Consider the following 14,960-nt stretch of genomic DNA (forward strand, 5'->3'; position numbering starts at 1 on the left):
TATGAGTGGCCTTGATGAGCTTCCTCTAACTAACTGAACAACAGGATGGGACTATGGTGGGGGGACCGATGAGCCCATTCTGGGACCAATGAGCCCATTCTATCTCTGTATCTTGTGAGCTAACCCCACCCCTGATATTCCTTATATAAAGCAAGGTTTAATTGATTTAATTCAGAGCATCTTGCTGTACTGTTGGTCATTTCTTGTGAGTTTCAGTGCAACCTTTGCTGTCCTCAAGCTTGTGTAATCGAGTTCTAATAAATATATCCGTTGCTCCTTTTCTCTGAGTCTTTTGAGTCCCAAGTTCTAAGTCTCAAATCCAACATATATAGCAACAATATATATATATATATATATATATATATATATATATATATCTTGTTGCGGATATGGGATTTGGCCTCCATATCCGCTTGTAAATATTCCCCTATTTCCCCAATACTCCCCAACTATCCCCAATCCCCCATTCCCTAGTCCCATTGTCTGTAAACAACACTCTGTAGAACCGACCTTCCCCTTTTTCCCCCATTAAATGTCGTGCCCAGGTTCACCGCATCTCACGTAGACAACTATAGGACATCTTGCTAGTTATTCTTAGTCTATGTCAGTTAAGGACTCGTTTCCATTAATTCTGACTCTTCGTTGCACCAGAATGTGATTGTATGGCACCAGTAGTGAGTTTAGGACCTCCCCATACCTCCTCCCATCTTCCTCATGAAACTACAACAACAACAACAACTACAACAACAGCGCGCGGGGAGTGTGCGTCCTCACTCCGGCTTGGTTAGCCGCCATTGCCCATGTGCTCGACGGGGTTACCAAATAGGGGCTCCCTGTCAGCTCCTCGTCAAGGGCGGAGCCCGGTAACCCCCGCACCCAATGGAAGCGGCGGACCGATTCCATCTGGGGCGGAGCTAACGAGCCGAGGGCGTGTCACTCCCCGCTGGATATACGCAGCCACTTACCGGACGTGACGTCAGATGCGCCCCCAGCTTGAAGAGAACCAGACGCCACCTCCAGCGCGACGATACCTCCCTGCATCTTTTGGACCGCGCTATCCTGTCCCTGAGCCAAGGTGCACCTTGTGCTGTCCATCGACTACCTGCCCTTCCTTGCCATCAATCCCTGTGTGAGTCAGTCTTGTCCCGTTTATCTGTGGTCTGTCGGGATTAAGATAAGTGTGTCTAAGTGCCTACCTTCCTATGCTGTACCTCTTGTCCTTGTAATCTAAACGTTCCGCATACAAATATTATAACCTCCTCCGGAGGTCTTGAGAACTGTACCCCTGGTGTCGTGTCATCTAACCCAGCCGTTGTGTCCTTTCCTTCATTGATTTAGCATAGCGCGACTTAGTCAACGTTCGAGTGTAATCGGGTAAACTGTGCAGACGCGGTCATACCAAACCGCTCGGTAAACTAACATCCAAAACCGCGTCTGTAACATTTGGTGTCAGGAGTGGGATTCGATCCGGAGCGCATTTCACGCGCTCGAAATTATAACAGCGAAATATAATTGTGTTTTACAAAAAAAATAAAAACCCGAATTTTGAAAGTCGCGCGATGGCAGACCAAGACGGCGAGATATGGCGAGAGTGAGTCGGTCGTAGCGCGTGTGCGAGGGAGCACATGGAAGCGCAGTGTGGTAAGTGTTACAGAGGGTGTGACGGGAGAGTGTGCGCAAGAGTGTGCGCGAGAAAGGTGTGTAACGGACAGGTGCCTGAGGAAAGAGTGCGCGAGGAGGTGAGGCACTGTAAGGAGCGCATGGAGAAGGAGGTGAGAAAGGGGACTGTAAAATTGCAAGGTGGTATAGAGGAGTTGACGCTGGGAGTAGAACAACTGACAGTGGGACAAAAGGAGTTGGGGGAACAGGTAAAGAAGAACACAGCGGTAATAGAGGGGTTAAAATCGACACAGAAGGAGATGAAAAAGGACGTAGGGGTAATTAAAAAAGAGTGTCAGACGGTACATGAGGACTTGACGAGGAAAATGAACAAGGTGGTAGAGGTGATGGAGGTTAAAGAGCGGGAGGTGCGGGAGCACATAGAAAAAAATAAAGTGGAGTTAGAGGAAGAACTTAAAGGGGCGCACGAGGAGATGAAGGAGGTGAAGCAGAAATTAGAAGAAGTGGAAGAAGGGGTGAGCGAAATTAAGAAGCGACGGAGAGAGGATAAGAAAGAGATAAAGGAGGAGGTAAAAGAATTGGTCCAAAGTCTGTGTTCGGATCGTGATGATGTGCTCATTAACCGGATGAGGGATTCGCAGGTGATGGAGGAGAAGCGAAGAGAAAGAGGACCCGGTGTAAGTGGTGACCAATATGGTCGTGCGTATGATGCGCCAGGTGATTTAATAAGCTTGGGGGTCGAGATAGACCCGGATGTTCGTGAGAGGCCAAGAGTGAGGTGTATGGCTGGTCCGGAGGGTATGGAACGAGAGGTGCGAGGTGTGGGTGAGCAAGGTTGTGGTGGTATGGAATGGGTAGCGGGTTGCGGAGGTGTGACCCATGCATCGACACCAACAGGGGTAGTTGTTGGAGGGACCGGGGAGGCACGAGAGCCCCTTGGGGGTAATGTACTGTGGGGTCCGGCCGGTTCGGCCCCGCGCTGACCCCGCAAGGGGCGACGCACGGGGTCCGGCAGGCGGGCAACGACTCGCATACGAGGTGGTCCCACAAGGTCCCACTCGCACCGTATGACGGCAAGAGTGATCTACGCGCGTACCTGGCGCAGTTTGACTGTGTGTGTAAGGGCAACGGTTGGGGTGAGGACGAAGGTGGAGTACACCTGGTGGCCGCATTGCGCGGCGCGGCGGCGGAGGTGCTGACGGCATTACCAGCGGGTGCTCTCACCCTGCCAGCCCTCCGCGACGCCCTAATTAATCGATTCGGCATTGAACAGCAGAGCGAGCTTGTTAAAGCTCAGCTCGCGCTGCGAAAACGCAAGCCCCAGGAAGCCATCGGGGAACTTGCCCACGACATATGCCGCGCAGTGGGGATCGCACATGCTAGCATGGCAGCGGATTCCCGGGAAAGCCTGGCGCTGGACCATTTTATCCAGGCCCTCCCGGATATTGAGCTCCGGCAACAGCTCGCCATGTGGCGCCCGCAGACTCTGAGCCAGGCGGCTGACGCTGCGGCCCGTTGGGAAGCAGCGAGGCCCCTGGCCCGGGGGGGGGCGAGCGTCTCGCAATGGCGGTCCGCCAGGTGGGACCCCCGATGGAGGGCGGACCCCTTAGGGGGCCCGCCCCCGACGTGAGTCCTGACCTGGCGGGCATGGTCCGGAGGCTGGTGGACCAGCGCCTGGCGGGACCTGGACCATGGCAGGCGGCCCCGGAGGTGGCCCGTGGTGGACCACGAGCGGGTAATCCAATTCGGACCTACAGGGGGGGAAATTTGGAATTCCGGAGGCAAGCACCTTATCAGGTGAGGTGCTATACTTGCAACCGTCTGGGTCACCTGGCGCGGCACTGTCGAGCCACGCGCCGGGATGATCCCCGGCGGTTGAGGTCCTCAACTCCGCCCAGGGGGGAGCGGGTTAGCCGACCCCAGACACCCCCCCGCCAGACCCCGGGAAACTAGAAGGTGTCGGGCACGTAGGGCGGTGTTCGGCAGAAGAGGATGGAGGAGAGCCCTCATTGACGCGACAGGTCATTTATTGTGGCCAAATTGGAACCAGTAGCCTGACAATTAGATGCAAAATTGCCGGCGTGGGGGTAGACGCCGTAGTGGACACAGGAGCTAGCGCCACGATCATCAGCCCTGTGGTCCTTGATTCGAGCGCAGGTGGCTGGGATAAGATCCAGCGCCTGCAAAATTATAGTTTGCAACTTGCTACCGGGGTAACGGCCCCGATCATAGGGCGTGGTTCTGTGACCCTCAAGTTAGGGTCGGTAAGGAGGGAGATAGACGTTTGGGTGGCGGAGGTGTGCGACCCATGTTTAATAGGGTTGGATTTGTTGACTGCCAGCGGTTGTAAAATCGACTTGTGCCGGGGGATCCTGCAGGTGGGAGTAGAAGAGCTGCCGTTAGGGGGAGTGAGCACGGCCGAGAGAGCGGAGCTGGAGGCTTCCGAGGCCGTGACCATCCCCCCAAGGGCCGAGGCGATAGTGCCGGCCCGGTGGGCAGCTCGCCCAACATGGCAGGAGTCCTGCGGCCTGGTCGAACCGGTGGCAGCGCAGTCCATACCGGGTTTAATCGTGGGCCGCACCCTTGTAAAAACGGACGGACCGGTAGTGGCCGTCCGAGTAATAAATATGAGTACAGAACCACGCACTATAGTAAGGGGCACGAGGGTAGCTGGCTGCACCCCAGTTGAGGAAGTCGCGACAGTGAGGGGCGAGAACGTCCAGCCGAGCCGACCCCGGGGGGAGCCTTCAATAAGAAGTAGGAATTGGCCCGATCCCATTTGCGAGATGGTAAATCGTAGTAGCGTAGAGTTGGGAGGTACCCAGAGGGAGGCCTTACACAAACTGGTTGGGTCCCATTTGGACCTCTTCTCCCTGTCCACCGAGGATATTGGACGTACGGGCCTGGTGAAACATCAGATCCACACCGGTGAGGCCCGGCCTATTCGTCAGGCCGCCCGACGGCTCCCTTGGAGCAAGAGGGCGGAAGCTGACGAGCAGGTTGAAAAAATGCTCGACGCAGGCGTGATCGAGCCCTCGGGAAGTCCTTGGATGTCACCTGTTGTGCTGGTCAAAAAGAAGGATGGGACCACGCGGTTCTGCGTGGACTATCGCCAGCTAAACAACGTGACACTCAAGGACTCATATCCCCTGCCAAGGATTGATGACACCCTCGATGCCGTTGCGGGCTCAAATTGGTTCTCAACTTTGGACCTCAAGAGTGGGTATTGGCAGGTGGAGATGGATAGGGCAGGGAAGGAGAAAACGGCATTTTCCACAGGTAAGGGACTGTATCAGTTTACTGTGATGCCGTTTGGTTTGTGTAACGCCCCCGCCACCTTTGAAAGATTGATGGAACATGTACTAGGCGGCATGCCATGGCAATCATGCCTGGTGTACCTGGATGACGTCCTAGTACATGCCAAAACGTTCCCCCAGGCAGTAGCTAATTTGGACCAGGTGTTCGGGTGCCTCAGACAGGCCGGGTTGAAGCTGAACCCGAGTAAGTGCACCTTGTTTACCAAGGAGGTGGCCTATTTAGGCCACGTCATCGGTTGCGAGGGGGTAAAAACGGACCCAGACAAAATTAAAGCGGTAGAGGAGTGGCCCGCACCACGTACCATCAAAGAGGTGCGGGGATTTTTGGGACTCTGCTCCTACTACCGGCGCTTTGTGGCGAAATTTGCGGAGTTGGCCCGTCCCCTCCACCGGCTTACGGAGAAGGGGACGCGATTTAATTGGACACGGGAGTGCCACGAGGCCTTCCAAAAATTGAAGGGGTGTCTAACATCCGCACCCCTTCTAGCTTACCCCACTAGTGATGGGACATTTACCCTGGACACGGATGCGAGCCAGGAAGGATTGGGCGCAGTTTTGTCTCAGACACAGGAGGGCGTGGAGAGAGTGATTGGTTACTATAGTCGGGCCTTAAGTAGGCCCGAGCGAAATTATTGCGTCACTCGCAAAGAGTTATTGGCTATGCTGGCTGCCATGAACCATTTCCACCCGTACTTGTACGGGCGGAAATTTTTGGTTAGAACTGACCATTCCTCCTTGCAATGGCTCCTTCGGTTCAAGGAACCAGAGGGCCAAATTGCAAGGTGGTTGGAAAAGTTGCAGCAGTACGATTTTGATGTGGCCCATAGGGCCGGGAAGGCCCATGGTAATGCGGACGCACTCTCTCGGCGTCCTTGTCTGGGGGAAAACTGCAAATTTTGTGCGAGACACGAGGAGAGGGAACAATTGGGCGATTCGGACCCGACCCTCGTTGTCCGAGCAACCCGGGTGAGAGGGCCAATTTTGCCACTAACAGCAGATGAGGAATTCGGAACTTTGGCATGGAGCACGGCCCAGCAGGAGGATCCTGTCCTGGGGCCAGTGTTCAATTGGGTCAAATTGGGGCAAAGACCAAAGGGGGAAGAGGTCACCCCCCTCGGGGCACAGACCAAGGCGTATTGGGCTCAGTGGAAAACCCTGGAATTGAAGGATAACATCTTGTATCGCAAGTGGGTGGAGGTTCCCTCTGATAAAACTTCCTGGCTGGTGGTAGTCCCAAATAAATTTAAGACCGATATATTGCAACAGGTGCATGGTACCCGCCCCGGCGGCCATTTGGGCAGGACAAAGACGACATCGCAGGTACGCCGGAGGTTTTATTGGGTGAATATGGGGCGCGACATACAGGACTGGTGTCGGAGATGCGACGCCTGTACTGCCAAAAAGGGACCAGCACGGAGGATGAGGGCCCCCCTTCAATTACACCAGGTGGGGGCCCCCCTAGAGCGGGTGGCCATGGATATCCTAGGCCCACTACCCCGCACCCGCCTAGGTAATAAGTACATCCTCGTTGTGATGGACTACTTCACCAAGTGGCCGGAGGCCTACGCCCTCCCCAACCAAGAAGCAGGGGTGGTAGCGCAGGCCTTCGTGGAAGGATTTGTGTGCCGGCATGGGATTCTACAGGAGTTGCACACCGACCAGGGACGAAATTTTGAGAGCAAATTGCTAAAAGATGTGTGCAGTCTCCTGTCAATTCGGAAAACCAGAACAACGCCTTTAAGACCTCAATCTGACGGGATGGTGGAAAGATTCAACCGAACTCTAATCCAACAACTGGCACTGTTCACCGCCACCCGTCAGGATGACTGGGACGAACATCTCCCTTATTTGCTCATGGCCTACCGAACCAGCCAGCACGGGGCCACCGCATGCAGTCCAGCGTTGCTTATGTATGGGCGGGAGTTACGGGCTCCCGCCGACTTGCTATGCGGTCCCGTGCCAGACACAGTGGTTAACCCGCCGAGGGAGGGGTACGCACGTCACCTAGAGGAAGGCATGGAGCTAGTCCATGCCTTCGCCCGCCGCCAACTCCATCTGGCGGGGGAAAAGATGAAGCGCAGGTACGACGACCGGAGCCAGGGGAGTCAATACGCTCCGGGGATGAAGATTTGGTTCTTTAATCCCCGGAGGCGGAAGGGAAGGTGCCCAAACTCACCTCCCCCTGGCAAGGCCCAGGAGTCGTCCTGTCGCAAATCTGTGACGTGGTCATTAAGATCAAAATGGGGCCACGAGCCCTCCCTCGGATCGTCCACGCCGACCGGATAAGGGCTTACACCGGCGAGCAGGCGCCCCCGTTAATTGCCTCGGCTTTAGATGCCGAGGCGGGACCCAGTACCTCTGAATAAGGGGGGCTTATTAGTGCCAGAGGACTGAGGGGATTGATGAGCGATGGGCCCAGTGGGTAAGGGTGGCATCCCTGCCACCCTTCCCATGTGGGGCAAATGCGCAATAGATTATGGGGTGTATGGCAGTGAAAACTAGCCCGGGTGGGTTAGGATATTGATAGGGATCTAGCGAAGATGACAGTAGGTAACGTTAAGATTAGTTAGTGACTGATACCTGTAGTGGGGACGCAGGTAGATTAGTATGGATGATAATGACGTGGGAGCGCAATAGTTTAAAGGGACGACTGGGAAGCGCAAGTTTCAGAGGGGAGTAGTTAGATGAGATGATGCTGTGTGAGAGCTGGACAGGTGTGTGGAGCAGTGTGGAGCAGTGTATGAGTAGTGAGTGTTGTGGATCAGCGCGAATGCGCTTGGGGAGAGAAGGGGGCAGGCGGCACCAAGAGTTAGAGCACAGGTGTGCAAGTACAGGTGTGTGGAGAGAGTTGGAGTAAGTGGTACGGAGTGGTGTGCATGGTGTGAAGGTGTGAATGGGGGAAGAGTGGACCCCCATCACGGATACCCGGGGCGGGTAGTGTAAGTGTAATAGGTAGAGGGTATAGGTAAATTGTGGTTGGATATTGGCATTTGTGGTGCGGTTGCAGAATGGTATTGCGGATGGGTGCATTAGTGTTGTGGAAATGGCTGGGCGTGTAGCCTGTTAGTGTGTGTAGTTGGTTGGGCACTCCACCACTGTGAGGATGTCGGCCAGGTGAGGCCGCAGGTGGGCTCTGGGAGCCGTTAGTGTCAGTGGGGCCCGAGGATCCGGAGGACGGACCCGGGTAGCCCAGTGCCAGAGAGGGCACCGAGTGGGGAGAGCGCCACAGGGCCTTCCCCAGGTAGTTAGGTTAGGGTGAGGAGCAGGTAAGCTCAGAGGCAACTGCAGTGGTGGAGGTGTGCAGGTGGGTAGACCGGCTAGGAGAGCTACACGACGCGGCCCAGAAATTGTGCGAGGGCACCGGGAGATGAATCGGGGGAGTGAGACCCCAAATTGAAAAGCACCACAGTTTGGTCAATGGGAATTGGTTTTTAGAACCCATAGTGTAAGAGGGCCAATGGTTTGGCAGGAGAAAGACCCCGGGTAATGTAAAGTTGTTAAAGTCATTTAGGAGATAGTTAGGATTGATGAACCTGTCGCACCATACGCAGCCACTTACCTGAGGTGATGATGATGACTCCACACCTGTGTTTTCTTTGTTCTGTGTGCAGGAAATGAGAATTGCTGTGTGGATTGGTGAGACGCATCACGACGTGGATGAGACATTGGGGTGATTCCATCTCTCCCTCCTTAGGAGGGACTGATGATGAATTGGTGATGGCAAATTATGATGTTGAGTTGGAGATGGCAAATTTTGATGAGAGTTGGAAATGGCAAATTTGATTGGTTAGGAGGGAGAGAAGACGAATTTGGTTTATGGGAGGAACGGAGAAGACAGTAGGGACGTTTGTTGATTTGTAAAGTAGATGTTTATGGGTAGTGTTGTGTTTTGTGGATACAGTAAGGGGTAAGGGAGGGGCAATGTAGGTTACCTGGTGGGGGGGGGGGCGTACGGTAGGAACGTACCTGTCTCACCTGGTTCCCATGTGCCCCTAGTGTGCATTACCTAATGTTGCGTGCACTTTTGCGCCCTTACCACCTTACTCACTTGTCTTCTTCTTTTGTCTCCCACCTCCGAGGATCTGGCTTTGGGGCAGAGAGAGAGGAGAGAGAGGTGCTGGCTCCGCAGTTGTGGGCCTGCACTTTCGCTGCTTGCTGCCGGGATCGATACACCATATGGACCGCAATGTTTGTGGCCGCCCACCATGGACCGCGTTTCTTTTGCGGGCAAGCACCACCCGTTGATGGACCTATGGGTCAACGTGGCACCTATGCCATACAGGTGAACCACTTTTAGTTGGCCCCCTGACGGCCACAATAAAGAAATGGATGCGGTTGGCGCCTTTCTTTATTTTTGAAAGAAGCCAGAAGGCCAAGTGCACCACATGAAGGCAAGACCAGCGGCAGAACATCGGCCGGCTGCGACACCACCGGTGACTATAAACACTTTATTGGTGCACCGGATGGTGCTGACTGTACATGATGGGGTGGTGCTTTTGGTGCTTGGAAGGGGTGCTCTGCACATTATTAAAGGCCGTAGGGCCACAGAGCACTCGTGGGTTGGTGTATCGATGCTGGCATGCGTGCTCTCTCTATGCATAACATCTGCATGTGTTCCTCCAAAAACAGGTCCTGGATCGTAGTGTAAATATCAGCGTAGTCTTGTGTAAATAATGCTCCCTACCGGATGTATGTTTAGTTTGAGGATTCTTTCCGCGATTCGGTTATCCTGTGGGTGTGTTTCTGTGAGGAGAAGGGTGCAACGTCGCAGGGGGACATATTTACTCATTTGTGAACATCTGTAAAACTGTCGCACTCAGGGTAGAGTTAATAGTAGAGGGAACTACATCTGAGTGCCACACTAAAGTAGGTAAAAATTTATCGGGTCGGGACGCCCCGAGGTAGAGAAGGGTGCAATGTTGCGGATATGGGATTTGGCCTCCATATCTGCTTGTAAATATTCCCCTATTTCCCCAATACTCCCCAACTATCCCCAATCCCCCATTCCCTAGTCCCATTGTCTGTAAACAACACTATGTAGAACCGACCTTCCCCTTTTTCCCCCATTAAATGTCGTGCCCAGGTTCACCGCATCTCACGTAGACAACTATAGGACATCTTGCTAGTTATTCTTAGTCTATGTCAGTTAAGGACTCGTTTCCATTAATTCTGACTCTTCGTTGCACCAGAATGTGATTGTATGGCACCAGTAGTGAGTTTAGGACCTCCCCATACCTCCTCCCATCTTCCTCATGAAACTACAACAACAACAACAACTACAACAACAGCGCGCGGGGAGTGTGCGTCCTCACTCCGGCTTGGTTAGCCGCCATTGCCCATGTGCTCGACGGGGTTACCAAATAGGGGCTCCCTGTCAGCTCCTCGTCAAGGGCGGAGCCCGGTAACCCCCGCACCCAATGGAAGCGGCGGACCGATTCCATCTGGGGCGGAGCTAACGAGCCGAGGGCGTGTCACTCCCCGCTGGATATACGCAGCCACTTACCGGACGTGACGTCAGATGCGCCCCCAGCTTGAAGAGAACCAGACGCCACCTCCAGCGCGACGATACCTCCCTGCATCTTTTGGACCGCGCTATCCTGTCCCTGAGCCAAGGTGCACCTTGTGCTGTCCATCGACTACCTGCCCTTCCTTGCCATCAATCCCTGTGTGAGTCAGTCTTGTCCTGTTTATCTGTGGTCTGTCGGGATTAAGATAAGTGTGTCTAAGTGCCTACCTTCCTATGCTGTACCTCTTGTCCTTGTAATCTAAACGTTCCGCATACAAATATTATAACCTCCTCCGGAGGTCTTGAGAACTGTACCCCTGGTGTCGTGTCATCTAACCCAGCCGTTGTGTCCTTTCCTTCATTGATTTAGCATAGCGCGACTTAGTCAACGTTCGAGTGTAATCGGGTAAACTGTGCAGACGCGGTCATACCAAACCGCTCGGTAAACTAACATCCAAAACCGCGTCTGTAACAATATATATATATATATCTATATATATATATATATAGATATATATATATATATATATATATCTATATATATATATATATATATATACACACACACACACACACAACTACATATTATATGTATTGCTATGTTTTTGGGGTAGGGATGAAATACCTTCGTCGAGATAGAATCATGTACGTTTGGAATGCTCCGTATGCCGCGAAACCACCTCAATGTAAATTAAGTTAGGCTGATTGTCCAGGTAAGATCGTATAGGTGTCTCCACACGGAGGAGTGGAGTTGTGCTAATTAATTATAGGGTCTGTAAGGTTAAATTCACCTGTACGTGATTGCCTCCCTGTGGTTTTCCCCTCATATTCTTCTTACATTTGGCCAGCCAGGAAATCAAAGGCTCAGTAAAACAACGATCGCACTCTAAATGGACTCATTCGCTCACAACGCCGCCAGGGCTAACCAACACCCAGCACATTTGCCGATCAGCAAGGGAACGACGTCATCCGAGCATCCCCGAATGGAGATTGGACTCCGCCCCCGACGACTCGTAATGACATCAGTAAATGCATACTATTTTGTGTGTTGTCCTCGATCCATATGCTGAGAGCCTTTTCCACCCTTTCTATGTGGACAATCCCGGACATGGGTGACCAGCTTCATATTCGATACAGCGCTCCCTGAAATACTGTCATGAATCGCCTTATCCTTCTCCCGTATGTAGAGAACGGTAGATTCATTGATGCCATAATGCCTGCCCACAGAGGCCACACTCTCTCCTCTCGAAAGCCGGTCGAGCAGCTCCAATTTGTTGCTGAGGCTCATCACTTTCTTCTGCCTCGTGGTATTCGATGCATCTCCGGCACTGGTCTTGCACTTGGAAGCCATGACTGAACGATGAGCAGAGCGAGGCAAAAACACAGGTCAAAGCAATGGGACGAGAACAATGATTGAGATTGAGGACACAGTCTGTATATGTAGGATTGCAAGCATTGTGAGTAGCTGCGGGAGGGGTGAATCCCCTAACTTTTTTGTGGGGGATGTTATTGGATGATGCGGTATTGAGCCTGTCTGCTAATTTCAATAACTAGGGCATGCCCGTACTATATCTATATCTAAAATTATATCCCCCCCCTCTATTTACATGAAATGGTTTGGTCCAAAGCGAACGGCTTGCGAGTACGGTGACAATCCCCCCCCTCTATTTACATGAAATGGTTTGGTCCAAAGCGAACGGCTTGCGAGTACGGTGACAATCCCCCCCCTCTATTTACATGAAATGGTTTGGTCCAAAGCGAACGGCTTGCGAGTACGGTGACAATCCCCCCCCCTCTATTTACATGAAATGGTTTGGTTCAAAGCGAACGGCTTGCGGAGTTTGGTAAAGAAATCGCCATAGCATGCAAAACGCGCAGGAAAGCGAAAGGATCGCAAATTAGTTTTAATTAGTTTTAAAACATCGTTTAACGCCAACATAGCGGCAACATAGTTTGCCAACGTGAAATAAATGAATACGCTCTCAAATGTGCCGTCCGAGGCAGAGTCTGTTCGGCACGTTCGGCACACGTGATAGCTCGCTGCTCTCTGATTGGTTGAATCGTTTTTTGGACATAGCTCGGTAACTACTTGTCCGATTAATATGAAACCTTGAAAAGGCACATCCTCGGGTCCCCAGCAATATACCTGGCAAGTTTAAAGTATATCGGACCCGTGGTTGTCGAGAAACAGCGGTCACAGACATACATACATACATACATACATACATACATACACACAGAGATTACTGGAATTATAGATAGATATATTTGATGAAGCGTTTGCATACTATAATTCGCGGGGTTGACTTGTTTTCGTAGTTAGCGGAACATCCCGCGAAGCTCTCGATTATAGTCCGGCTAAAATTCGCGGCCACAAAAGCCATGAAAACACAAATCACACAGCAGTGTGATCATTCAGAACTCAGAATCATTGGAATCTCTGGAGCCTGGTGTTGGCTTAGTGGTTAGGGTGCTGGCTTGGAATCCTAGGATCCTGGGTTAGAATCCCAGTTGATTGCTGAATTAATGCCAGGGGGGTTGACTCAGCCTGTCATCCTTCCGAGGTCTGCAAATTGAGTACCAGCTTGCTGGTAATTCCTTGTGTGTCGCAAGAGGCGACTTACAGGGTTGGCAGCAGGAAGGGCATCTGACCATAAAACATTGCTTCAAAAACGGGGACCACGGTGCCCGAAAAAGGCCAACCCCTGCTCTGCGGGGAAAAATGGCCTCTAAAGGAGGTTCAATCATTGGAATCTCTCACGATGAAGCTGATTCTGAGGGCCTTTCTCTCTCTCTCTCTCTCTCTCTCACCGCAGGCAGGTAGGTGGTCTTTCTGTCTTCTACCGACTCCTCTCCGGCCTTGCTCCCCCTGCACTGTCTGTGCTCTGTCCCCCAAATCTTCCTGCAGGACGCACAAGATCTGCCAACAACCCTCTTCTGGTGAAACTGCCAAAATCAAGACTCTCTGCCCACCTTCACTCTTTCATTCCTCTTTTCTCCCACCTCTGGAACAAACCTCCACACTTTCTTCAATCCCACTCCTCCCTCTAGGTCTTTAAAGCAGCTGTTCACCACCATCTCTTGTCTTCCCTCATCAAAAACCTTGATCTTTTCTACCCCCGTTAAAACACCCCAAATCTGCCTCTTTCAATCCCCAACTTCTTTCCTGAAATTCCTAGTCGTGAAATTCCTAGTAGTGTTCATTTGCTTTATACCGTGTACCCTCCCTCCTCCCCAGGCTTCCCCCTTCCACAGATCTACCGACATCCTTGTTCTCCATGTTGTGCTTGTGTGCCTCCCTCTCTCCCCCTCTTGTCTGCCGCTCCCTTCATTGTATGTTTTATGTGTCTGTGCATGTTTTCATGTTCAATGTGGTAGCTCTTACACCAGCCTCGATTCTGTATACAATATATATATATGTATATATATATATATATATATATATATATATATATATATATATATATATATATATATATATAAGCCACCTTTAGAGGCCATCTTTCCCCGCAGAGCAGGGGTTAGCCTTTTTCGGGCATCATGGGCCCCTTTTTTTAAGCAATGTTTTATGGCCGGATGTCCTTCCTGCCACCAACCCTGTTAGTCGCCTCTTGCGACACACGGGGAATTACCAGTGAACTGGTACTCAATTTGCCGACCTCGGAAGGATGACAGGCTGAGTCATTGAGTCAACCCCCCTGGTGTTAATTCAGCGATTGACCGGGATTCAAACCCAGGATCCTAGGATCCCAAGCCGACACCCTAACCGCTAAGCCAACACCAGGCAACACACCCTATACATATATATATAAATATAAAAATAAAGTGAATGTATAAGCAGGTCATGCATGCGGCTCGTAGATGTTTTTTTGCGTATGTCCAGCTGCTTTATGCATGGCTGGTGAAAGATGGGTTTTCTAAACTAGCAACGGCACCCGCCCTATGGGCGCGGCTTCAATTGGGAGACCCAAATGAAAAGGCTAAATATGAGAAATTGAAGGCTTTTTTTCTTTTAAACGATTTATATAAACATCCGTTAAATCTCGATCAGTGCAGCCGTTTGTGCGGCACCCGGGAAAATAACATAATGCGGGAGCAAGTATCAGCATGATGTGGCAGTGTGGGAGTCCACGTTTCTGATCCTCCTTCATGCCGAAGTAGCCCACCACTTCTCCAAGAAATCCGCTTTTCAGATCCGCCATGAGAGATTTAAGCTTGATACTGAAGACGCGTGCAGTTAGTACTCCCGATGTCATATGTACTCCCGATATGTGTTTCCTTCATTGTAAAAACTACCAAATCAACAGTTAAAAGGATTTTGAGCCGATAGGTGTTACGGCCTTGGCAAGATCGATGGAGACAGCGATCTGTTAGTGTATACACTGCCCAAATAGCTATGTGGAATTCTCTCATGTAGAGATTAAACGTCGTTTGAACTTTGGCCGAGGTCATTATCTACTTTTAATTATGTTTATATACGAATGATGTTTAATGATGCTTATATTGGTTTTAGGTCG

General features: G+C 51.6%; 1 protein-coding gene across 1 annotated transcript in view; it reads left to right on the plus strand.

Moving 5' to 3' along the window:
- The first annotated feature begins 9,174 nt into the window (after nucleotides 1-9,174).
- Nucleotides 9,175-14,960, plus strand: part of LOC137427663 (N-acetylneuraminate-9-phosphate synthase-like) — a 247,858-nt gene continuing 242,072 nt past the window's right edge. The window contains exon 1 of the mRNA XM_078777935.1: nucleotides 9,175-9,219. Coding sequence (XP_078634061.1) covers nucleotides 9,190-9,219 — 30 coding nt within the window. The 5' untranslated portion in view covers nucleotides 9,175-9,189. The remainder of the gene's footprint in view (nucleotides 9,220-14,960) is intronic.

This window comes from Myxine glutinosa, chromosome 5 (genome assembly GCF_964187855.1).
Source record: "Myxine glutinosa chromosome 5, kmMyxGlut1.1, whole genome shotgun sequence".
In the NCBI taxonomy this organism is placed as follows: Eukaryota; Metazoa; Chordata; class Myxini; order Myxiniformes; family Myxinidae; genus Myxine; species Myxine glutinosa.